Genomic DNA, 24,552 nt, shown 5'->3' with positions numbered 1-24,552 from the left:
CCACAAACCATTGTTATCATCACCGTAAAGACTGTTTAGAGTAACAGGGAGAAAAGTTATTTTAAAATGTGTTTATTTTCCAGATAATGTCCTTGGACAGAGAATGCAAGTATGTTAGTGGGGGATCAGCTGCATCTAAGTTGGATCCCGGCCCTCGACTCCTCTGCACAGGACGCCCCCTGTGCTTCCTGAGCCCTGAATGCGAGCTTTGTTTGTTAGGGACTCCTGGCTCCTCCCTAGTTATGCAGAGAGGCTTCTGGGTGTCGGGGCCACATTGCAGGAAATGCAAACACACACATCTGAAGCCTGGGGCACAGAATAGGGGTTCTCAAGACACAGGGAGACCAATGGGAAGAGGGAGGGAGAAGTCATTTTACTTCCGGACATCGAGGCCAGGCAGCACTCCTGGAGACTAACTCAGCAACCTTCAACCAGTGTTTTATCTTCCAACCCTGAGTCCATATTGCAGGTCATAAATCCCTTCATAATAAAAAATGAGAGTGGAGTCATACTGTACAAGATGCCAGAGGCAATGACCTTTAAATATGAGGCACTCGGAACTCGCCATGATTAAATGACTTCAAGACCCGGAAGTTGGCAGGACAGCTGTTTGAACAGCAACAACAGTCATAACAACAACACCTGATATTTACACTGCATCTTTTCATCAAAGTCTGCAGAACATTTGAGTTGTCATTGTCTTGCTTGACTTTCACTTGTGTTCCCACTGATGGTTCAGGGAGCCAAGATGCAGAGAGCCTAGGAGGCTTGCTTGGGACCTGGGCTGATGTTTTCTAGCTATGGGCCACAGGTCGTGTCTAGCAGACAGAGCTGCTTCTCTGTTGGATGGCTGTGGTTGGCCTTGAGAACCCCCATGTGCTGTCAGCTGATGGCTTCCCAAGTAAGCCCAGTAGAGAAGCTGGAGAACTTACTAGATCTGTTTTGATCTAGTAAATTGAGGTGTATTATGTAGACCTTATGTGAACCCCTGTGGTTGGGAGAGAACTCCAACATGAAGGCAGTGGGAGAAGGTACCTGGAAACTCACTCCTGGGCTTCCTGCTTGGAAGACAGGCCAGAGGTGTTGTCCAGGAGGCTACCTGAACAGTGATGGTGAGACCACATGTCAGTGCAGTGTGTGCTGCTTGTAAGCCTTTTCATAGCTTGTGTGATTGTCATGCCATCACAAGCGTGGATGGATGCTGTTATCATGTATAATATGGTGCCTGCCTTTTTTCTAGCTTCATCTCATACGAGTCTCTCTCTGAGTCACTGAGCTCTAGTCACACTTGCCTCTTTCTGCAACGTGGACAAGCCAAATTCCTCTTCCTCCCTCAGGGAGTTTGCTCATGATGTTCCCTCTGCCCAGAATACTTTCCCTCCCACCGTGCCCTCCATCCCCATTCCCCAGGCTAGTCTTTGCTCATCCTTTACATCTCAGCTCTCTTAGGTCACTTCCTCAGGTAAGCCTCTCCTGACCCTCAGATTAGGTAAAATTCCCTCTAACAGCCTCTCCTAGCAGCTTGCACCTGCCCATCACTGCATTTATGGCAGTAGTAACTATATGGTTGTGGTTTTTATTTAAATCTGTTTTCCCTTCACTGTACTGTGGAATCTTTTTAGGGCCAGGCCTGACTGTAGTCATTCTGTGGCTTGTCTAGCATGTAGTACAGCCATGTAGTCAGCACTAGACACATGTTTGTTGATTGAATGAATAAATGAATTCCTATTTTATAATTGGGGAAACCGAGGCACAAAGACATGATGACTCTCCCAAAGTCACACAGTGAGTCCATAAAGAAGCTCCTAGGGCCCCAGACATGGAGTCCAGTGAGCTCCATCCCCCTTTCACTTTGGGGAGCTGGGTCCTCTGTCACAATCTTTCATTTCTCCCCAAAATCTAGAAGTACACATCTTACCTGTCCTCCCCACTCCCAAAGGGAATGAAGTGTTCATGTCTCTACAGGAAGGGTCTACATAATATACCTCAATCTTCAGGCATAGGGCTGAGAAATGAACAGAAAACTCTGGGCTGATGAACCTGACTTGACTTTGGTCTTGGATTCACTGTACGACCTTGGGCAATCAAAACTGCTTTTAGCCTCAGTTTATTCACCTGTAAAATGGGAATTGGATTCTCTGCTGCTATGTGACTCACAGGGCTATTGGAGAGTGATAATTAAATTCATGATCTTTAAGCTTTCGTTACAAGTAATGTGCTTTAATGAAAACCCATTTTTCTTGAAAAAAAAAACAATAGACGATTAAGAACAACACATTAATGTCAAATTCTGGTCAGATGAACAGGAAGTTACTTGTTTTCATCAAACAGGGCAGGGTTCCAGAATGGCAGAGGAAGAAGGAACATATTTTCATATTTAGGAGCAAAGGAAAATTACATTAAAAAAGTTAAGTTTTGAAAAACATCTTGGGTCCACATAGAGAAGCGCCTCTACCAGAGTATTCTCTTTTTAGAAAATGTTTCTTGGGTAAAAATAGTTGAAAAAAGTCAGTGTTCTGGGAGGATTGGGCTGGAAGGGGCCCAAGGGTTTGAGAGAGTTGTTACCGCCAAGAGCTCAGACTCTGGGCAGCATCTCGGAGGCCCTGCTTCCCAAGCAATGGCAGCGTCTTGTTTTGTTAAAACATAACAACAAAACAGACCCCCCCCCCACCCAAATCACCCCCGGATGGCTTTCTCCTTTGCATTTTATTTCTCAACTCTTTTGTTTATTTTCTTGTCTTTTCAGAGGGTTTTGGAAAATGATGAAAATGTAGAAGAAGGAAATGAAGAAGAAGATTTAGAAGAGGATATTCCCAAGCGAAAGAATAGGACCAGAGGACGGGTAAGCTGGAGACGCCATGATGGAGGGAAGAGATAAGGGAGACTAAGGGTGGAAGCACAACTGGTCCCCAGACCCAAAGTCCCACTTCAAGCAGACAAAGCTCATGTACACGGCCTCCCTTGATGAATACTCAGAGAAGAAAATGCCAGAAGAGCTCTGACCCCTGGTGATAGCCTGTAAGAGTTCAGCCCTTACAGGAGGGAGAGGAAGTGGGAGAAGGTAACCTGAGGGGACAGTGAGGGTCCTGGGAGGGTTGGGGTGGGGTCTGGAGAAGGGTAGAGGATGAGGAGAAAGTGACTTTTGGACCCATTACTTGATCTTAAAAGAAGGTTGAATTTTCCTATCCCTGGGGCTGCCCCAGAGTGACAAGGTCAGGTCACCTGCTTTGGGGTATATTTCACTGGGTGGAGAGTAGAATCATGCTGGGAAAGCATGGGGGCCGTGAATGGTTTCCAAATGGGTGGGGCATGGGCTTTTGGTGTGGGCCGGGGATGTGGCAAGAGGAGGCCAGGAGCCTGGGAAATGGGCAGATGAAAAATCCAAGGTGGAAGGTATAAGCCTATGGGAGTGGTCCTTGAGGGGAGGGACCCAAGCCTGAGTGGTGCTCTCAGACATGCAGGTTGCTTCTCCAGAGTGCTCGTATCCAAGCCCAGTAGGCTTTTGGTAGTCACACTCAGGGGTCTGCAAGGGCATCTGAAAATAACCAGGTGACAAGGGACCTCCAAGGATAAGCTTTCTTTCCATCTAGAGAATTGGTCTTCAGTCTTCTGGCTCCTTCAGTCTCTGGACAGGATCCTTACCCCTCCCATGGATAAGAGGCTAGTCCTGGGTGGCCTGTGGGTTTGGGTCCCGTGATAATTATGGCAAGCCTCTCTATTCCCGTGCTTCTTGTGCTTTAGTATACATCAAGATCACCAGGGGCGCCTATTGCAGTGCACATTCCCAGGACCCTACTCCCAGAAGTTCTGATTTAGGAGGTCTAGGGTAGGGCCTGGAAAGCTGTATTGTAAGCAAGTTCCTAGGTGAATGGTGCAAACAGTCCAGTTTTGCCCACGTTGAGCTCAGATGCTCTGACTTGCTGACGGGGCTGGAATTTCTCAGGCTGGGCAGGGCAACCCTGTCATGCGTCACGCCTTTTATAGTTGCCAGCCAGCTTCAGTAATGATCTTGTTTTATTTATTCTTTACTCCCATTTGTTGTTGGTTTATATATTTATTTAATTTTTGGAAGAATATGTGAAAGGAAGTCATAGGCATTTTGTCATTTAACCTGCACATACCTCAGAGTATATCTCTAACAAATATCATTATTATACCCAGTACAAATAACAACTACTCTAATATCTACTATCTAGTCCCTGATGATTTCCTCAAAAGTGCCTTTTTACAGTTGGTTTGTTTGAAACATAAGCCTCTTTTGTTCCATGCCTCTTCCTTGCTCTACCCCACCACACACATACATAGTTTTTTCTTCTCCACATCATTTATTTGTTGAAAAACTTGGGTGGTTCATCTTGTAGAATTTCCCACATTCTAGGTTTGGCAGATTGGTGGTATTTAATGTATCCTCTTTATTTTCTGAAAACTGGTGGTTTGATTAGAGACCTGATTAGATTCAGGGTATTTGTGTATGTGTAAATTTTTTTTTGGTGGGGCAAGAATCTTCCCTGTGCTTCTTACTGCATTACATGAGGAGGTACATGTTGTCCAGCTGTTCTGCTCTTGGGGGAAAATGGACCAGTGGATTTGGGTATTGTCAGCCTGATCTCTCCTTAAAAGGTTCCCCATCAAGTTTCCATCTGGTTGCTTTAGCAGCCATGGGTAAACTTGCCTAGACCCATGACTTCACTGGGGGCTACAAAATAGTGAATACCCAATTCCGTCCTTGGAGGAGGCTTTAGGATTTCTGGGCCTTTTGCAAACTCCAAGAGCTGTGTGCCTCCAGGCTTGCTTCTATCCCTTCCCTCACCCCAAACCAAAGTTCCTTGAGTAGATTGTAGAGAGTGGTCCTTTTCATGTTTTCTCTATTCCCAAGCTAAATCTAGATGATTGAACTCAAAAGTGCATGGATATGAGCTGGGTGTCTCCTCTGTAAGAACTCAGCAGTGACAGCAACAGTCACTGTGTACTCACCGTGTACTTTCTGGACACTGGGCCATGTGATGAGGCTCTTTACAATGAAAACTTAGAATACTGCCAGTTCCAAGTAAAATGTGCTGTAAATGTCAAATATGCCCCAGATTTTGAACATTTAGTAGGAAAGAATGCAAAGCATCTCATGAATATTTTTCTATTAATATGATAATAGTTTGGATATCGTGGATTAAATAAAATATGGTAGTAACATTAATTGTACCTGTTTTTCTTTTTACTCTTTTTGAAAAATGTGGTTACTAGAAAATTTGAAATGATGTGTGTGGCTCATGTTATATTTCTATTGGCCAGCACTTCTTTCGTTCCCCAAAACTGGTATTATTACTCTCAGAGAGATTAAGTAACTTGCTCAAGGTCGTCTAATCTAGTAAAAAAGAAGTCAGGAGGCACCTGGGTGGCTCGGTTGGTGAGTGTCTGACTCTTGATTTCAGCTCAGGTCATGGTCCTAGCGTTGTGGGATCAAGCCCTGCATTGGGCTCGTCACTGAGCATGGAGCCTGCTTGAGATTCTCTCTCTGTCTCTCTGTCTCTCCCTCTCTCCCTCCCTCTACCCCTCTCCCCTGCTTGCGCACACTCTCTCTCTCTAAAAAAAAAATAATAATAATAAGATTAAAAAAAATGAATTTAAAAAAAGTCGGGATTTGAACACAGGTCTGTGCTTTTGCCACTGAGTCATGCCTGGCCCCGTGCCCATAATATGGCCAAGACCAGCATGTTGAATGAATGACTGAATGATGAGAAAGAAAGGAAAGCTATATTTCAACTTTGTGGGAGTTGAGAGCAGGCTTGAACACAGGGAGCTGGATGGGGCGTAGACTAATTCCAGGCCTACTTGATGCTAGCCATGGGGCCGCTGAAGGGCTCTATGTTGTGCAGTGACACTGTGCACCTGTCACCCATGGTGGAAGCCATGCGATGACCCAGAAGAGTGTGGGTGAACCTGCCTATGCTGGAATAAAAGTGTGAAGCTGCCTCACCCACAGCCTCAGTTAAACTACCCTTTTAAGTGGCATATTCAAGCTGCTGCTGGTTCCTAGAGAGCATTTCTGTTGTGAGGACTGACAGCAGCAAGGCCATACACACACTCAATGTGTGGCTCCTGGACTGCAGCCTCAGGATCACCTGGGAGCTTGTCAAACATGCCAGACCCTGGACTCCACCCTAGATGGACCAAATTAGAGCCTGCACTTTGACAAGATCCCCAGGTGCTCTGTGTGCCCACTGAGGAAGCCAAGGGTAAGGTAGTGATTATAAGAACAGCCTCTGCCTTGTTTGAACCAGGAGTTCAAATCCCAGCTCCACCATTTATTTACTAGACATTGGGTGAAGTAATGTTAACCTCATCATCTTGATAAAATTATGTAAGCACTCTGGGCCTCAGTTTTTCATAATTAAAATGTGAGTAATAATACACAGCCGATTCTGAGTGCTTAATAAAGGCTAGACATTGTTCAGAGGGTGTAAAGGAACAACTCTTGGAGCTTTGACAATGGAGATACCCTGAGGGGTGAGGGAAATTCAGGCCCAACAATTAATGACTGTGTCTATGGTAACTTTAGCCCAAGAAATCCAGGCTCTTTAAAATTCATGAAATTGCTGGAAGGCATCCATGTGAGTATTATCAATCAGTCAATCAATCAATCAGTAACCATGTATTGATGCACAGTGGTGCAGTCCAATGTTTCTCAAACTGTAATGTGCATACGAAGCACATGGTGATCTTGTTAAAGTGCAAATTCTAACACAGTGGGTCTGGGGGGTGGGGGGGAGGGCTGAGATTTTGAGATTTTGCCTGGTTAACAAGCTCCCAGGTGATGCCAGCTCTGCTGGTCTGAGGGCCACACTTTAAACAGCAAGGATGTGGAGCTATGGTTCTCAGGGTTTTTGGTTTTGTTTTGTTTTGTTTTTGCAGGGGCGTTTCTCAGGAATTCTTTACTGAAAAATTACTGAGAGCCCCCCAAAGCTATTGTTCTGGTGGTTTATAACCAGTGATACTTACCATACTAGAAATTAAGGCATAAAAAAATGTTAACCTTCAGAATACACCAGCACACGGAGTGATGACATTATCATGTCAGGTAGCCTCAGGAAAACTCTCACCGTGCACTTGTGAGAGAATTGAGAGTGTAAAGTTTCAAGTAACATTCTAGTGCTATTTGGTACTGTTAGGAAAATAGTTTTGATAGCAGAAAGGGTCTCAAAAATCCCAGGGAACCCTGGACCATCACTTGAGAACAACTCTTATAGAGGAACTAGCTCTCTGAGTGTGTGCTAGTCGAGGGTCTTTTAATTGCAAGAAACGCAACAGCTTCGGCAAAAATATGGAGTATTTGAAAAGCTGCTGGGTCATTGCCCCAAATATGAGCAATCTTTGAAGATGCAACCCTTAGGAAGGGCAAGAAAATGGCAGGGACTTAGGACCGTGAAAGAATAAGGAACCCAGGCAGCGGGTGGCCTCTGCTTCTTTATTTTTCTACCAAAAGATGATTTCCTGCTTCTCTGTGTGCATGGCTTCCTAGCTCCTGAATAGATGGGTTGCCAGTTCAAGTGTGTGTGCTCACCACTGGAGTCATTTTCCCAGCTCCAAATCCTTTATAGGTAGAATCTGATTGGCCCAGCTTAGGTCATGTGACTCCTGAGCCAGCCAATCCACTGTGGCCAGTGGGGCTGGGCTATGTGGTACAATCATGGCTGTTGTGGCTTACCAGTATCTGAATGATGAGGAGTGGAATGGGGTGGACAGTTCTCAGGGAGGACTGGTTTCTTTTGGACAGTCAGCTTTAAAATTTTAGAGAACAGAGTCTGGAAACCTAGGTCCTGCTCCTTCTACTGACCCTGTGACTGTGGACGAATCATAAACCCTTTTAGAGATGGTTTCATCGAGTGCCAAATGGGAATAATGTTACCCTCTGTAACTCACGCTGTATTGTAGGAATGAATTGAACTAATACATGTGCAAGAGCTTTGGATGCTGTGTGCCCAGCATAGATCTAAGTGTTGGGGGCTCATAATAACGTATGAAATGCTGTCTTTGCTTTTAAGGACCTCGGGATTGAATTGAGGAGAAAATATTAATAGCCATGATACAATTAGAAAACAGCAGGCTTCTGCCTGTGCACTAACGAAATGCAATAAAAGTTCGGAGGAGAGAGAAGAGATCAGCTTGGGCAAGAAGGGGAAATAATTTATCGAGCACTTCCTGTGGACGGGGCGCAATCCCCTGTGGTTTCACACGCTCTTGGCGCAAACGCTCTCAGCAACTCTGCACTAAAGGTGTTTCTGTGCCCATTTTACAGTTGAGAAAATTAAAATTTAGAGAAGTAACTTGTCTAAAGACACATGGCTGGTGTTTAAACCTATGCCTGTCTGACTTTAACGCTGATGCTCTTTTTACTCCTCAATTTGGCAGGAGGAAGGTTCTTGGAGGAGTGGATGTTAGTGGGGCTAAAGCATGGACCAGTGTGGGTGGCAGAGCAGAGGCTGGTCCCTGACAGGGATCAATAAAAACAAAGACAAGGACATAGCATGAGCATGAGGTGAACCTGATGGATTTAGCACCAGGTTGCTGTTGGATGTGTCAGTGGTCTTTAGATGGCAATGAATGAATGAATAAATGACTATGGGCTCTGTCATTTACTCCTTTTGTCTAACTGGTCTGGGGGTCATGCATTTGGATTGGGAAGGGCAGTGCAGAGGTAGGACCCCAGCTGGTGGATTCTTGGAGCAGTTCAGGGGCCCGTTGATGAGCTCCTGGATTAAAATGTGGAATAGAAGGGAAATGCAAAGCCCAAGATGGCCTTGGAGGGAAGAAACCGTAGCACTTGGGTAGAAAGAATGAAGGAGAAGGACTGAAGATGATTGACTCGCTGACTGACTGATTGATTCAGCAAAGGTTTATTAAGTGCGCCTTAAGTGGCTGGCCCTGTGCCAGGTTCTGAGTATAGCGTGGCCCACATAGATGTGTTTTCTATATTCTTGTTGGGGAGACGGAATAATATAATGTCAGACGGTGCTAAGTGCTGGGACCAAACAAAGCAGGGCAGGGAGAGGAGAACGATGGAGTAGGGTGAGTGGATATAGGTTGGTGAGGGAGGGCTTCCCTGAGGACGTGACCCCTGAAAAAGACCAGCAGGATTCTGAGTTTCCAAGTTTGGGCGATTCCAGGAGACCCTAGGAGTAACGCTGCCACAGGAAGAGTTCCCTGCACGTGCCCATTTTGCAGTTGAGGAAACCAAGGTGCAAGGAGAGTGTGGAAGTGACCTCGCTGGTCAGCCCTGCAGAGTGAAACCCGACCCTGGCTTTCAGTGGGCCCCTCCCCCTCCTGCTGGCCGTCCCCCAGGAGTGCGCACTGTCCTATCTCCTCCTCTTCTCCCAGGCGGTATTTTTAGTCTCTCAGAGCCCCTTCCCCGCGTCTGCTGCTGGCTTGTCATTCTGCTTCACTTGCTTTCACCTGCTCCAGGCGGCTGTGACAGGGCTGCGGGCTGCACACGTCAAGCTGTCCCTGGCTTCACCGTGGGGGCGTGGGGGAGGGTGGCGGCGAGGGCAGCTGAGGGTGACCAGCCTCCGTGTCGTCGTCCTGGGCAGGCAGGGAGGCCTGTCAGTGCCTGGGGGTGACTGCAGTACCTCACAGCTCCCTCTTCAGGTCAACTCTGAGTGATGAGGGCCAGGGGAGGGGGCCGCTGGCTGTCGCCCCAGCCTTGTGCCCGGATGGGGGGTGGGGAGGCAGAGAGGCAAAGCGGTGGGAGGGAGGGAAGGAGGGGGGTGGAATTCTGTAATTTGTTTTGGAGAGAGACAAGCTGAGGCGATGGTGGAGGTGGTAGCTTAGCAGGTGGTGTTGACTGTGAAGTGTGTGTGTTTTTTGAGAGTGTGTGAACATCACAGGCCTGGGGTACAGGCCTTTCCGTTGTGAAATCCCCAGTGAGTGAGAGAGTGTGCGTGCCTGTGTGTGTGTGTGTGTGTGTGTGTGTGTGTGTGAGCCACAGGCCTTTCGACCCTGAAATCTCCAGGGCCACTTGTCCAGGCCCAGCCCAGGGGACTGCCCTGTTTCCCCCCCGCACCCCAGGTGGCTGCCATGTTTTATTTCTCATCTGCTGCGTCTCCTTCTCTGTCCCCAAAAACCCCAGCAGGCCCTTTCCCTGGTTGGGCGTTTACTGCTACTTATTACCAGAGAATGACCCGGAGGAGGCCAGGGTGCTACCCACGTGACCATGTGGGACTTATAAAGGTTTAAAAATAAACCTTGCCGCGTTCTGTAGCCACCGTCCTGGGGCTGCAGAGTTGCCAGCACTCTCTTGGCTGCTCTCCTCTATCTTTGGAGGTAGAGCTCAGCCCAGCCCCACCCCTGGGTACGCCGACCCTTTCTGGAGGTGCACGCAGGGTGGTGGTATCGGGAGTCCAGCCCCAGGAGACTGTGAGGCGTCAAGGTCTCTGTCACTGGCTGGAGGCCTGAGGCAGACCACACAGGGAGGCCTCAGCTGAAGCTCACCCCCACAGGGTAGGCTGAGCAGGCCAGAGGGAGCTCTGCGCCATGCCCGGGCTCATGCCCTAGGCCCAGATACCAGGCCTGGCTGGCTCTTAAGAGACTTGCAGGGGACAGCGTGCACCTGGGGTGATGACTGCGGGCACACGGCCTCTGCTCCCGATCTGCCGTCATCCGGTCAGCTGAGGGGAGCGGGGTGGGCATCTCCCTGTGGGGTCGACGAAGCTAGAAGGCTAAGCGGTTGGAGGAGGGGGTCCTTGTGGCAACAGTAGAGTAGGGGGATCGGGCAGATGTAGGCTTTGCAGTCAGACTGTCGTTTCCGGCCTGGCTCCGTACTTGGTAGCTGAGTGACCCTGGGCAAGCTACTTAACGGGCTGCTGCCTCGGCCTCCCGATCTGTAAGACGGAGGTCATAGTAGGACCTCTCTTGGAATTGTGAACATTTAATGAGATGATACGCGTGACTAGCTGAGTGTTCTGGGGCAAGTTACCTGGGCCTCTCTGGGCCTCAAGTTTCCTGGCCTGTAAAGTGGGGTCGGTATTGGTTCAAATGTCGTGAGGAAGATTGAATGAGGAGATGTAGGTGCGATGCCCAGGGCCTCACAGAGTGTGTGCTCAGGAGCTGTTGTAACCGTTACGATAACAAGCCTCCTGGTTCCGCCCCCCCCCCCTTGTCTCCCCAGGCCCGTGGCTCTGCAGGTGGCAGGAGGAGGCACGACGCCGCCTCTCAGGAAGACCATGACAAACCTTACGTCTGTGACAGTAAGTATGGCAGATGCCGCCTTCCTGCCCCTGCCCCCAGCACCCCCTTCCCTGTGCTTCCCTGGCTGTCCGCCCCCAGCCTCGGCCTCACTGGCTCCTCCTCTTGGGCCTGCACCCCAGCTCGCATGCCTGCCCTGTCAGCAAAGTCACCACCTCCCCCTGCTGCCACCCGCCCGCCCAGGTGTTTGTGCATGAAGGACAAGCAAGTCAGGGAGGCCTCCTGCCTTTGATGCCGGCCCCCTTTCTCTGGCAGTGCCTCCTTGGTGGCTTTCTTCTGGCTCTCTCTCTCTCTCTCTCACTCTCTTGGTCTCCTGAAGATTCATCCTCTTTCTTTCTCTGTTTCAGAGACTTACAAACAAAAGCATAACTCAAAGCCCTCCACCAAGGTACTTGGCTCCTCTGGCTTTTCATGTTTCCCTTTAATTTCCTTCTCCCTCTCCCGTCCTAGGTAGGGCGAGTTATGAATCTTTCTCTGACGACGACTTAGCTTAATAAATGGCCCTCGATCCATCTCCAGCCTTTCTTGCTTGCTTCAGAGGCGTCTCTTGGACAAGGACAGCCCAGCTCCTGGGTTTAGGGGGTGCAGACAGAGCTGGGTTGGGGCTGAGGGAGAGCAGGAGCAGGGGCAGCGGGTGTGCCTCCAGAAACCTTCAGCCTTTGGAGGGATGGCCATCAGCTCGAGAGCTGTTCTCTTTCTCACCCACCAGCGCGCTGGGGGGTGGGTTTAAAATCCTTGCCCTACTTTTCTTCTCACTGGATGGGGTGCCATCCCTCCTTCCACAACAAGGACAGCCCTCGAAGCCACACTCTCTGACCATCTTCCCTTCCTGTCTTCTCCCCTCCGAGGATGCAGAGCGGTGCCACAGGGGAAGGGCTGCGAGGTGGCTCAGGCAGGGCCCTGGCACGGTGGGTCTTCCAAGGCCGTCCCGCAGTGTCCGCCGTCTCCGTGGAAGCAGAGGGCGAACGGGGGCGAGGGGGCTCAGGGAGCACTTCGGGGGTGGTGTCCTTTTCCTCCCTCTTCACTGGCCTCTTTTGATTTCAAAAAGTTGTTCTGTGCCCGGTGGGGTGACAGCTGGTTGGAGAACATTTTGCTAGAAGAACTCAAACTCCATGACCCCCATTTGGCTGCTTAATACACCGTACAGATGGCATTGCTGAGACAACTCCTGCAGGTAACATGTCCCTCCCAAAGTGGTTTCTGGTCCAGGATGAGGAGGGAGCAGGGCATGGGGTCTGATGTCTCATGACAGTATCAGGAGGTGCCTGCTTTGGCCTGGGTCTTGCCTCCCAGAAGGGGCTCCGTTTTGTTCTGCTGCATAAAAGCCCGAGCAGGTGAGCCCTGTGGGAAGGGTCCTTCCGACCCTCGTGGAGCAGGCTTCCCAGCTGTCTGGCTGGAGCAGCCCAGCTCTCAAGAGTGCCAGCAGCTGCTCTGGGATTGGGGCATTGCCATTCGATCCCTCTCTTCCAAAGCTTTATTTTTGTCATGTGATTGTCTGCTCCCATAGATGGCGGGGTTACTTTTTGCTCTATCTCTTTCGGCTTTCAGTGGATTCTCAGCCAGTAGTCCCCTGTATTCGCAGACACACCCCGTGTGCCCTTCCTCACCTACCTCTCGGTTTCTCTCTTCACTCTTTGTCTGCCGCCTGCCTCCTGACAGGTCACCTCCACAGAGCTACCTTGTGGGTGTCCCTCTCGTGCCTGGCTCCCCTCTTTCTGGGTGAGGTGCTTGCATCCTGCCCGTCCCTCCCTACCTCCCCCCCCCCCCCCCCCCAGGTCCTGTGGCTGTGATTAGGGACTCTCTTGTCATTCGCTGTTTCCTGTTCCCATCTCCACAGTCTCTTCCTCCTTCTGCTTACCCTGCGATGCTTGGGAGGTCTAAACGGAGGCCTGACGTTGGCTTTCTGGAAGTCTCAGCAGCTGATTCCTTGGCTCTGCCCACACAGGTGCTGCCTCCCTTTTCCTCCCTCAACGGACCAACGTCCACTGTAGATTGCCCTTCTCTCTTCTGGCCCTCTTAGGAAATTGTGTGGCAGCTTGGTGATTAATAGACTTTATTTTTATCTGGTGCCCTTCAGACAAGTGATCCTTTGGGATAGGAATGACCTTTAGAGAGGTCACGAGGCCCACCCTCTCCCCCCGAACTGAGCAAGGAATGCTTTTAATAATCTCTAATGCATCCTAAGTAGAGAGGTGTCTGGTCACCTCCTTGAGTGTCCCCAGGGATGGTGTTACGATAAGCTACCCTTTCTTCCATGATTCCAACTGTGCTCTGAATGATTGTTTTTCCTTAATAGGAGCTAATTTTTTTTTTTTTTTTTACTCCTGTAGGCTCCTTTATCTTTTGTGCATCTTTTCCCAACAAAGAGGCACACTGAACATTTTGTCTATTCTGGAGGCTCTTTTAACATCCCCTTGTCTTTTTGGTTTATCTGGGGTCACATCCCATAACCTCTGTGATGGCCTGCTTTAAATTCCTTCCCAGATTTACATTTAAGCTCAGGGTTCCCACTGGAAGTAACACCAAGGCCAAGCGGCTCAGAGAGTAACAGACACATTTCCTTGTTTATTTTACACATCGGCTCTTAATACAGTTCTCTTAATGTGTAGAGAACAGAAGTACTTGGCCACCCCATTGCCACACGACTTCCCATGCAGTGCCTGTCCTGACCCCTGTGCTGATGCCTCTCCAGGTGCGTGCTCTTTTCTACTTAATGCATCCGATTATTCCTTCTTCCATAGATCACTCTACATTTAGCCCTATTGAGTCTCAATAAAGAGATACAGTAATATGTGACTTCATTACACAAGATTTGATAAAGGCAAATTTAAAGACATTGCCCCGTGGTTGAATTCCATTCTTCACAGATTCGCCATCCCTGCTATTTTTGTGTTGTCCGTGGGGATTTGCGTGAGCCGGCCTCCATCTTTCGAATTATGTATGAAGATATTAGGCCACCTTGTACCCCACCACCTCTTTCTGGGTTTATGTGGGGGTAGTAGGAGCTATCTTTCAGATGTGATTACCTTTAACCCTGAATGGTTTATATTCCTAAATGTAGTTGTCCTATTATGTTCCTGGTCCAAGTATCCCTTTCCCGACGCGTGGCTGAAATGTTATCTTAGCTGCTAACTTCAGGTGATAGATAGTTTGCCTGTTCCTTTCATTCAGCCACTGAATTTATTCCATCTCAGAGAAATACTCAATCATCCGAACATAATTTATTTTTTACCCAATCCGTGGCATGTGTGTATGTGAATGCTTCATTTTCCAGCAAGTAACCAATCCCTATTAATTATCCTGAAAGTTTACCAAGCTTAAGGATTGTGGTTCTGTTTCTTCCCTTTCAGTGTCTTGCCAAAGAAAAGTGTTCATTACTCACAAACAGAGCAACTGAATATGACTTTGTGGGGAAGGCTGTCAGTGTTTGTCAAAGCATGGACCTGGGCCATTTGCACAGAGAGAACCTAGACACTTATTAAAATGTGATTCCCGGGCCTCATACCAGACCCCCTCCATCAGAACCATGGGGAGCAGACCCAAGAACCTGCATTTTTTTGACAGCTTCTCAGGGGATATTTCTGAATATTGACTTTTGACAGTGACTGGTCTACTTCATTCACATTCAAAGGCTTCTGGCCTCCGTCTGCTCAGCTCTTTTATTATTCCCTGCTTTTTGCATCTGAAAGTTCTAGAGTCTTCAGGAATTTTCCAGGTCAAGTGCCATAGGCTCACTTCACTGTTTTAGTTGGTCTCTTTAGAATCTTTCCTTTCCTGTTTTTATTCCCCCCCCCCCCCCACATTGATCTAAAACTCAGCAGTCCCATATAAAGCTCAGCAATCCAGCACTTGGCTTTAATTTACTTAATAGCTTTAAATCCTAACAGTATCATTAGCCCCCTTTTAGAGGTGCGATGATGACTGGAGACAGACATATGAAAGCAATCCTTGGGTCGGGCTACCGGGATGTTCTAAATGTTTTTCTCTTCTCTCCCCAACTGCTCCCTACCCTGAATTTTCTGTTAGCATCACTGGAGCTGACTCCAGATGAGACCCACTTTTCCATTGTCTATGTTCAAGAAACCTCATAGGAGAGAAGATGGTGGTGATGGGACGATAATCAGGGGGAGAGAGGGAGACCATTTGTCTCTAAGCATCAGCCATTTAGGGAGGAGCAAAGCACCCATTTACCCCTTTGCTGGGCACAGTGGAAGCAAGCTATGAAGTTTTTTTTTCCCCCAGTTTTTAAAATATTTTTTTAAAAAATTAACTTTATTTTACTGCGGTAAGAATACTTAACATCTATCCTCTTAATAAATTATTAAGTGTACAATATATATTGCTGAGTCTAGGTATAATGTTGTACAGCAGATCTGAAAGGCTTATTCATCATGCTTGACTGAAACTTCATGCCCATTGGTTAGCAATTCCCTAACTCCCCTTCTGCACCAGCCCCTGGCAACCATCATTCCACTCTTTGATGCTATGAATTGGACTGTGTTGGATACCTCGTGTAAGTGGAATCAGGCAGTATTTGTCTTGCTGTGACTGGCTTATTTCCCTTAGCATAATGTCCTCAAGATGCATTCATGTTATTGCATATTGAGGGATTCCCTCTTTTTTCAAGATGAATACTATTCCATTGTGTGTATCTACCAAATTTTCTTTATCAGCTCATCTGTTAATGGACATTTAGGTTGTTTTCACATCTTGGCCATTGTGAATGGTGCTGCAGTCAACGTAAGGGTGCTAATATTTGAGATCCTGATTTCAGTTCTTTTGGATGCATACCCAGAAGTGGGGTAGCTGGATCCTGTGGTAATTCTATTTTTACTCTTTTTGAGGAACCTTAATACTTATTTTCCAGAGCAGCTGCACCATTTTGCATTCCCACCAACCGTATACAAGGGTTCCAGTTTCTCCACATCCTTGCCAACACCTACTTTTGTCCCCAGTTTTTCTGATCACAGTGTTAACTCTTGCTAATGGTGCTTACAGTGTGTAGGGCATTGTGCTAAGCTCGTTACATATGTTGTCTCTATAAATCCTCACAGTAACCTTGAGAGGGAGGGACAGTTGACCTTGATCTGCTGTGAAGAAGCTGGGGCTCAGAGAGGTGAAGGGACTTGTCCAAGGTCACCCAGCTGGTTCATGCTGAAGCTGGTTCGTGAATCCTGGCTTCTTCAGCTCCGGAGCTGACATACCCCAGGACACCCCCACACAAAGTGCTGGTGAAATATGCTCCCCTGGCCCTGGAGTTTGGCTCTCCTGAGAGTTGAGGAGAAAACCTGTTTTAAAAGTGAATTAATGATCACACACATTTATGAGGTCAAGCCATGTCCACTGTTAACAGATGGCTTCTAGGTGTCAGTCTGGCAAGCTGGAATCAGGTAGTCGTGATAATTGATGTAGAATGGAATAGATTATATACTTTTAAGCCTTTTACATTTGAATCTATTAAAATACCCCCCCCACCCCCCCCCCCACACACACACACAAACTGGGGACTTAGGATGGATTAGTGACAAAAAGCAAATAGACATGATCAAAGCCCTCGTGGGAGCCTGACTCACCTCTGAGTCACGTGGGGTATTCACACCTCAGGAATGGGTGCTCTCAACTCAGCCTCCCTATCAGTAAAAACTTTGTTCTCCACCACCCTCACCCCACAGACACGTATGTTTGATTGTGCAGCCCATGACCGAAAACATGGCCACTCCACAGTGTTGCCTCCCTTCTAGAAAGTCAGCGGGGGATGTCCAGTTGGGGCAGGGTCAGCATAGGGTTCGGGTCCCTTCCTCCTCTTCTTGATGGTGGAATAGTGGAGGGGGAAGGGTATGGAGCTAAAAGCAAAGAGTCTGGGGATTTGGTCCTGGTTTCAGACTTCAGCAGCTAGGACATCACTTTCCTGATCCGTCAACGCGGGGGCCCCTTTCCTGAGTCTCCAGACCTGCCCACACAGTGGGCTCCTTCCTTCCCAGGCAGTGACCTCACAAGGAGGCTCTTCGTCCTGGAGATGATGTTGGACTGCCATGCACAGGCTGAGGGGGTGTGTGGGATGGGTGGACTGGTGTCTGAGGCAGACACAGCTTGTGCCCAAGGTGGTCCCAGAAAATCTGCTTGACCTCAGCCTTCTAAAATTACTCTGGATTCCCCCATACCTGAGTGTACAGCGAAAACCAGATGACTCTGGCAGTCTTATTAAAAAAAAATTTTTTTTTGAGGGCATTAAGGCCCTGCATTCTCTAAGGCTCATGTGCTTTTAGCTTGGAGCTGCAGTGGAAAAGCCAATAACGCGGCCTTCAGGCTGGCTGCCCTTGTCACTGAAGGGAAGCCGGGCTCATCACTCAGTTGTCCACACTATTATCTTGCAGGTCTTTGCATGGGGTGCGGCAGGGGAGGGTGGGAAGGGCTCTGTGCCCCAGAAACTTGATTTGTGGAGCAGGGCCTGTGGCAAGGGATTGATCCCTGGAGACTGAGTGCATTCGTTACGGCAAAGCTGGGCCTGTTTAAATATTTAAATGCCATCGTGTCGTGGACACAGGTTGCAAAGTGTCCCAGCAGAGCAGGCCACAGGCAGGGCTGAAGAGAAGCTGCAGTTTCTCTCTGCCCCCTTCACACCTGCATTTCTCTTCTTCCTTTGCTCCCACTGCCTGCCCTCCCCTCCCCAGGCTACACCTCTGGAGCTTTCAACCATTTGGTTTGCCTTTTTGGGGCTGTAACCCACACCCTCTGGAATTATTTTCTGCTCCAGCCAGAGCTTGTTCTCAGCTAGCTGTTGCTTAATGAAAACTTTGTGGCAAATAATTCCTCCCAAGATGTGGATGACCAACAACAGGATAGAAATTAACGTTTGTAGAAGTTTTTTTTTTTTTTAATATTTTTTTTCCTATGGAAATAGAATATATACTCATTGCAGAAAAATCAGAAATTGCAGATAATCATAAAGGAAAAATAAACATCACTCATAGTCTTACTCCTGAGAGGTAGCTTACATTCTAGTTTTGTATACTATTTGAGGATTGTGTCTCTGTTCCTCTCCCTCTACACACACACACACACACACACACACACAAATGTGTACACACACACACTCATGTGCACACACGAAATGATACATACCATTTTAACCCATCCCCCCACTCAACAATACATGAAAAGCACCATTCCAGGTCAATAAAGACATTTTTATGACATTTTAGGGCTATATGGTGTTCCATTACGTGGACATGCCCCAGTTTGCTCAATCAGTGTTCCACTTGTTGGACATTTAGACAGTTTAAAGTTTGTTCGCTATTGAAAACAATATTGCAGCTATATCTTCACGTATGCTTTCATTATTTCGTAGAAGTAGCATTGTGAGGTCAGAGGGCCTGGTGCAAAGCCTTTGATTTCTCTTACTTCAAGTCATGGTGGGGAGTAAGGGAAGTAGGCAGCAAGGTCAGGGCCGTCCAGGTTAGAGAGAGCTGGATGAGGAGGAACGTGCACTGACTTTGGAGTGAGAAAAAGCCGAGGTCAAATTGTGGTTCTGCTGCTTGTTAGCTTGTTATCTGGGACTTTCTGAGAAAAATTCATTTTGCTGCTGGGAGCCTCCGTGTCCTCAGCTGTGGAGTGGGGATAATACTGGTTGGGAAAGGTATATGTGATACTGTGCATAAAAATGCACATGATATGTCCCGAAGGAAGGTTTCTTCCTCCTTTGCCTGTTCCTTATTTCCTCTATCTTCAATAGAGTTGGAAAGATAAGGCTGATATCATAGAGATAACACCCCATCAGGAAAATTTCATTGAGTAGGTTGAGAGCCCTGTCAGAATTCAGGGGAGGGAGTGGCCAGGGGGTGGGAGCTGGTATGTCAGAGGGTGTCTCCCTAGGATGCCCAGCAGATCTATAGTGAATGAGTACTGACTTGATTTTGTTCTCTAGGGATGGAGGGGTATGTGTGGGAGTTGGTAGGTGGGTGGGCTGGGGGAGGTAATCAGTAAGAGCAGAAGTTTGTTGACTTATGTTATGGGCCTGGAATGTTCTATGGGTTTTATCTATATTAATTCTTTAACCCTCAAAAAAGTGCCGTGAGACAGATAGTATGATCATCTCCATCCTACAGATAAGGAAACCGGGGAGAAAAGAGTTAATTAAGTTTCCTGAGGTCACATAGCAAATAAATGGCAGAGCCAGAATTTGATCTCAGTCAGCAATGCCTCCCTCCCTCCCCTGCAATGTCTCCTCACCTCCTGCATCACTCACTTGTTCTTGGAATCTACCTTACCTTGTACATACCTTTGTGTAGGCCACCTGTCCCGTTGGATGATAGCAATCTCTCTGTCTGTCTGTGTGTTCTTCAGGCTGGAAAGGGAGCCTTCAGAGGGCAGGAGCTATGCTACATTCATCCTCCATCCCAGCCCCAGCACAGTGGTTGCTCCCAAAATGTTGATGAACGTGGGATGCATGTAGCACGACAAGAGGGAGACCAGCTTGGCCAGAGCCGAGCATTTGGGTAGGGAGATTGGGGGGCACGGTGTTGGACAAGGGTACTGGGAATGCCAGACTGATTTGCTTAGAGGTTGGCCTGCAGAGTCAGTGGTGAACATGATGATCCAGACACATCTCTGGAAAGGTTAATCTGGAGAAGCAGGTGTTCAGGGGAGAGAGCCGAAATGAAGCTTGATGGCTGAGAAGGAGATAGGAGAAGACACGAAGTCTGGGTGATGATGACCGCAGGAGCAAAGCAGGCAGGGCAAACGAGCAGGGCTTTATGGATGAAAAGCCTGCAGAACCAGGCAGAGGACAGATAAGATGTGGGGCACGGGGGAGAGGGAGGCGGCAACGATGACTCTTGAAGTCTTGAGCTTGGGTCATATAGGCATGAGGGAGGCTTAACTAGAATATGCTAGAGGAGGAGGTAATTTTGGAGAGAGATGGAACTTTGACATCAGAGATTGTGGAAACAGGACATGTGGGCAGAAATGTTTAACACATGCTAATGGACATTTGTTTCCCTGAAAGAAGTGGGGCACTTACACCAATATTGTAGGTGGAAGGGTGCCTACCTCAGGTAAGGGTCAGTGAGACATACTGGATGGGTCGGGACTCAGAAATAAAGCCTGCTCTGGGGTGCCTGGGTGGCTCAGTCAGTTAAGCATCTGACTTCAGCTCAGGTCACGATCTCGCGGTCTGTGAGTTCGAGCCCCGCGTCGGGCTCTGTGCTGACAGCTCGGAGCCTGGAGCCCGCTTCGGATTCTGTGTCTCCCTCTCTCTCTCTGCCCCTTCCCCTGTTCATGCCCTGTCTCTCTCTGTCTCAAAAATAAATAAACATTAAAAAAATTAAAAAAAAAAAAAGAAATAAAGCCCGCTCTGAATCCGAGGTGGCATTTATGTCAGAGATTCACCCAGAGATCCCAAGGGAGAGCACACTAGCCAGATTCCCAAATGTTGGGGGGCTGCCATGCTTTATGGTAATATGTCTAATTTTTTTTAACCTTTCTTTATTTTCCCCAGAAATGTTGACAATTATATTTATTACTTAAACATTTACTGTATGATTAAAAGAAGACTTATATTTTGCCCTTTAAGTACATTAAGGATATGCTAGTGTAGGACTCACTAGAATAAGAAATGAAGATACGGCCTCTACAAGGGGCGCCAGAAGATGGTTCTTGAATCAGAAGTCCAGGACTTGAACCTGCGGCCTCGGGCAGATCCCAAAACCTCTCTGAGCTTTACTTTCTTCTCCTGTCAAGTGAGGACAATGAGATTCACCTTAGAGGGTTTCCAAGAGGGTTAAATGAGACTACGCATAAAAACAGTTAGCTCACTGTCTGTTTCATAATTGTGCTCAATACTTACTTTCTTTATGCCAAGCCAAGAAAGGGTACTTATCTCACACCGAACTTGGGTCCCCAGTTCTGGTCTGTGCACTGGCCGTCAGAGTTGGCAGGGACCAGAGAAGCCAGGGAGCATAGCTAATGGTGGATATTGGTTTATGTGCCAGTCACTTTATAGGGATGAGCTCATTCAGTTCTCAGAGCACCCATCTGAGATATGAACTCTTATCATCCCCATTTTCCAGACAAGCAGACTGAGGTTTGGGGAGATGAAGTACCCTGCCCAAGGTCACACAGACAATGAGCTGACCCCGGAAGGCAGGCCCCACACTTTCCCAGAACTCTGTTACCCTGCTTCTCAGCAGGGCAGGAAAGAGTCCCACTAACACATTTAATGCATTGATTTTGGGAGTTTCTGCATTCTCTGCTGGGGATCCGAAATCAGGTTATATAGTATTTAGAGATGAAAGGCTTGTTGCTTTATCTCCGTTCTTCCTGTTTTTTAAAAGCCGGAGTCACATTCATATACCGCAAATTCCTAAAATAAGCAGAATGCCCTCCCTCTGTGGAGACACAGGACTTGCGAATCACTGGCATTTGGTAGATCCTGGCTCTGGGCTCCTTCCTAATACATGGGTCAGTGCCAGGCCCCAAGGAATGTGGCTTTGAAAAATCAGGATGTTACATCCCACCCCTATCCCATCCCCCTGTGTTTCTATCCGGAAGAATTCAGTTTAAAATAAGCACCAAGTGTGGCCTCGAAGAAGAAATGAAGCCACAGGAAGGCAGCTGCTGACCTGGCTTGGTAGGGGAAGGAGAGGGGTGGAGGCAGCCCTGGGTGGATCCTTAGGCTGCAGCCTATGCTGGTTTTGTATCGGAGTTGAGGGACTCATTGCTTCAGGAGGCCTACAGGCGTCAGAGAGCCCAGAGCAAACAGAATCATGAAGTGCTAGAATCAAAAGACTTGCAGATCATCTGATTCAACTGTCCTGTGTTACAGATGGGGGAAACAAAGGCCCAGAAAAGTATGGAATTTGTCCAAGGGTGCACAGGGGGTTAGTAGGAGAGCCAGGGCCTGACCCCAGGCCTGCCGAGGGCCACCCACACTGCTGGCCTCCGGGCTTCTGGGAGAGGAGGAGTGGCCCCCCTGGACCTGCCCAAGAGGAGCTTCTTGGTGCCTACACGTTGCAGGACCTGGACTATTCCTACCATTTGAGCTCAGTGGAGCCATCACTGGCTCTTAGAGTGAGGCCTAGGCATTTAAAATAGAGGAGGGGCACCTGGGTGGCTCAGTTGTTTAAGTGTCCAACTTCGGCTCAGGTCATGATCTCACAGGTGATGGGTTGGAGCCCTGCGTCAGGCTCTGTGCTGATGGCTCGGAGCCTGGAGCCTGCTTCCGATGCTGTGTCTCCCTCTCTCTGCTCCTCCCCTGCTCATGCTCTATCTCTCAAAAATGAATAAACATTGAAAAAAAAAAAACCCTCATGCAGTGTTAGAGTAAATTAAACGTGTACTTAAAAAAAAAAAATAGTCACAGGGTCATCGACTTGCATGAGTATGCAAGTCTGATGTGGTGGCTTTTTGAAGTATCCCTGAGTTTTGTCCCAAGCCAAGGCATGGCAGGGCTTTTCCCACTTGGAGCTTCTCCCCACCCTGGGAATTGGTTGTAGGTGTTCCTCCGTCCCCCAGATGGTTCTGCACAGGGAAGTCAGGAAGGTACAGGGAGCCCCAAACATCTATGAACCGGTCTGGCAGGGTAGGAATCTCCTGTCAAAATGGCCTCCTTTTGTATGTGTCCTGGGCCCAAGGGGACATAGGATTCTACTCAGAAGGGCCGAATGGAAGAGAACTGGATGGCGGAATGATTAAGGAGGTGTGGGCAGGATAGAAGTGCTGACAAAGGAGAGGCGGAGCCCTTCTATCTGGGGTGCCAAGGAGCAGGGGGAGGACACGCAGTGCCCAAGAGAGGGGGGAGTACCTGTGCCAGCACGCTGCCCAGGCAGGGACGGCAGGGCACAAACCCCCATCTTCCTTCTTCTCACCCTCTGTCCTCTTGCCAGTGCCTCCCGCTGGCCAAATGCCACGAGAAGCAGAGGGCGAGAGGCCACAGAAGTCAGCCCCAGGCACTGGGAGGGGCGTCGAATGGAGAATCACTAGTGCACCTTTCAGTCATGTGCTTCAAAGTCAGGCAGACCTGAGTTCAAATCCTGGCTCTGCCATTTAGGGAGTTGCTTCGATGCCCTAAGACTCCGTTTCCTCATCTGTAAAGTGGGGATGACAGTCCTTATCCTGTGAGCTGCTATGAGATTCAATGTAGGACTGTGTGCCTACCTCGTGGTCTGGAAGTGTGATGCTTTGGAGGCATGGGCAGAAGACGGGCACCGCTGGGTCGATTTTACAGATGAGGGAGTCGGGCTGCAGCGAGAGGGAAGTAGCATGCTCGCGTTGTATGAAAGTGCCACTGGGCAGAACTGGGAATGAGATGCGGCCCGGTGACTCCCAAGGCCCAGGCTTTGTCTCTTGGACGCTCATCCCGTAATTGCTTTCAGTCGCTGCTTTCAGTCTCTCGGAAACCACTGGCTCAGATACCCACTGCGTGCTCCAAGTTGGGCTGATGAAAATGTGCCAGAGTCATTAAGTTATCAGTGGGGAAGGCGGCTGCTTCTCCCCTGCAGGAAGGCTTCTGCTGTCTGCTGCAGCCGGCTTTGTTCACACAAACTGCCCCTGATTCTCCCCCCCGACCCCCCGCCTCCTCCTCTGCCTCCTTGCCCCACTCTACTCCCCCAGATAAGGAGTGAGTGGGGTAGGATTGGGGGGTGGGTGTGCTGCAAATATTCCGGGGCAACACTGAAGGTATTCGTAACTCCAGACAGGAGGTCCTACCTGGAGACTCCAGCTCTGGATTGGGAAGTGGGCACACACTATTTCTGCAGCTTGACAGATGGATCCGCCCCAGGGGAAGGAGAGGGAGGAAGGCAAGCTGGACCTTCCTTATTGTCACAGCCGGTCCTCTCCACGAGCGCCGTGCCAGGAACACAAATCCAGGTGCATGCTTGCCAAGGTGAAAAGAAGGGCCTCAGGTTGTGCCCATGCAGGGTTGACTGGTCCCTGGGGCCAGGGATTCAGAGGCGCGTGACGCAAAGGAGAGGGCCCTGGGGAAGGAGACTGGGGCGGGTGTTGGGGGGGGGGGGATGGGGGCACAGCCCTCCCTGAATGCTTCAGCAGTCTTAGGGCTCGGTCTGATTCCGCACGGCAGAGAATTCTAGAGTGAGATTGCCAAGGAGGTAAAAGGAGAGCAGATGGTTCTAAGACTTTATTTTCAGAGGCTATTTTCCCCACCCTCTTTTTCTTGCAACTCCATCACCCCTGACTTCAGAGGAGGAATGACTAGATACTCCCCCCCCCTCCCCTTTTGGGTTTCTTCCCTCTGCCGATCCGCTTTGATGGCAGTAGTGATAACAGCCGACAATGGCTGACACTTGCTAGGAGCCAGGCACG

General features: G+C 48.7%; 1 protein-coding gene across 8 annotated transcripts in view; it reads left to right on the top strand.

The window, feature by feature from the left end:
* The window catches only part of DPF3 (double PHD fingers 3), a 304,745-nt gene that overhangs the window by 190,385 nt on the left and 89,808 nt on the right, over positions 1 to 24,552 (top strand). For all 8 annotated transcript variants that reach the window (XR_009264602.1, XM_058739560.1, XM_058739557.1 and 5 more), the window contains exons 5-6: positions 2,747 to 2,842; positions 11,156 to 11,234. Coding sequence is in view for 7 of the 8 variants with exons in the window: in XM_058739560.1 (XP_058595543.1) it covers positions 2,747 to 2,842; positions 11,156 to 11,234 (175 nt within the window). In the remaining variant the exon portion in view is untranslated. The remainder of the gene's footprint in view (positions 1 to 2,746; positions 2,843 to 11,155; positions 11,235 to 24,552) is intronic.

The sequence above is a fragment of the Neofelis nebulosa genome, chromosome 7 (assembly GCF_028018385.1).
Source record: "Neofelis nebulosa isolate mNeoNeb1 chromosome 7, mNeoNeb1.pri, whole genome shotgun sequence".
Taxonomy (NCBI): domain Eukaryota; kingdom Metazoa; phylum Chordata; class Mammalia; order Carnivora; family Felidae; genus Neofelis; species Neofelis nebulosa.
The sequence above is the reverse complement of the archived record's forward strand: the minus strand, read 5'-3'. Positions and strand labels throughout refer to the sequence as shown.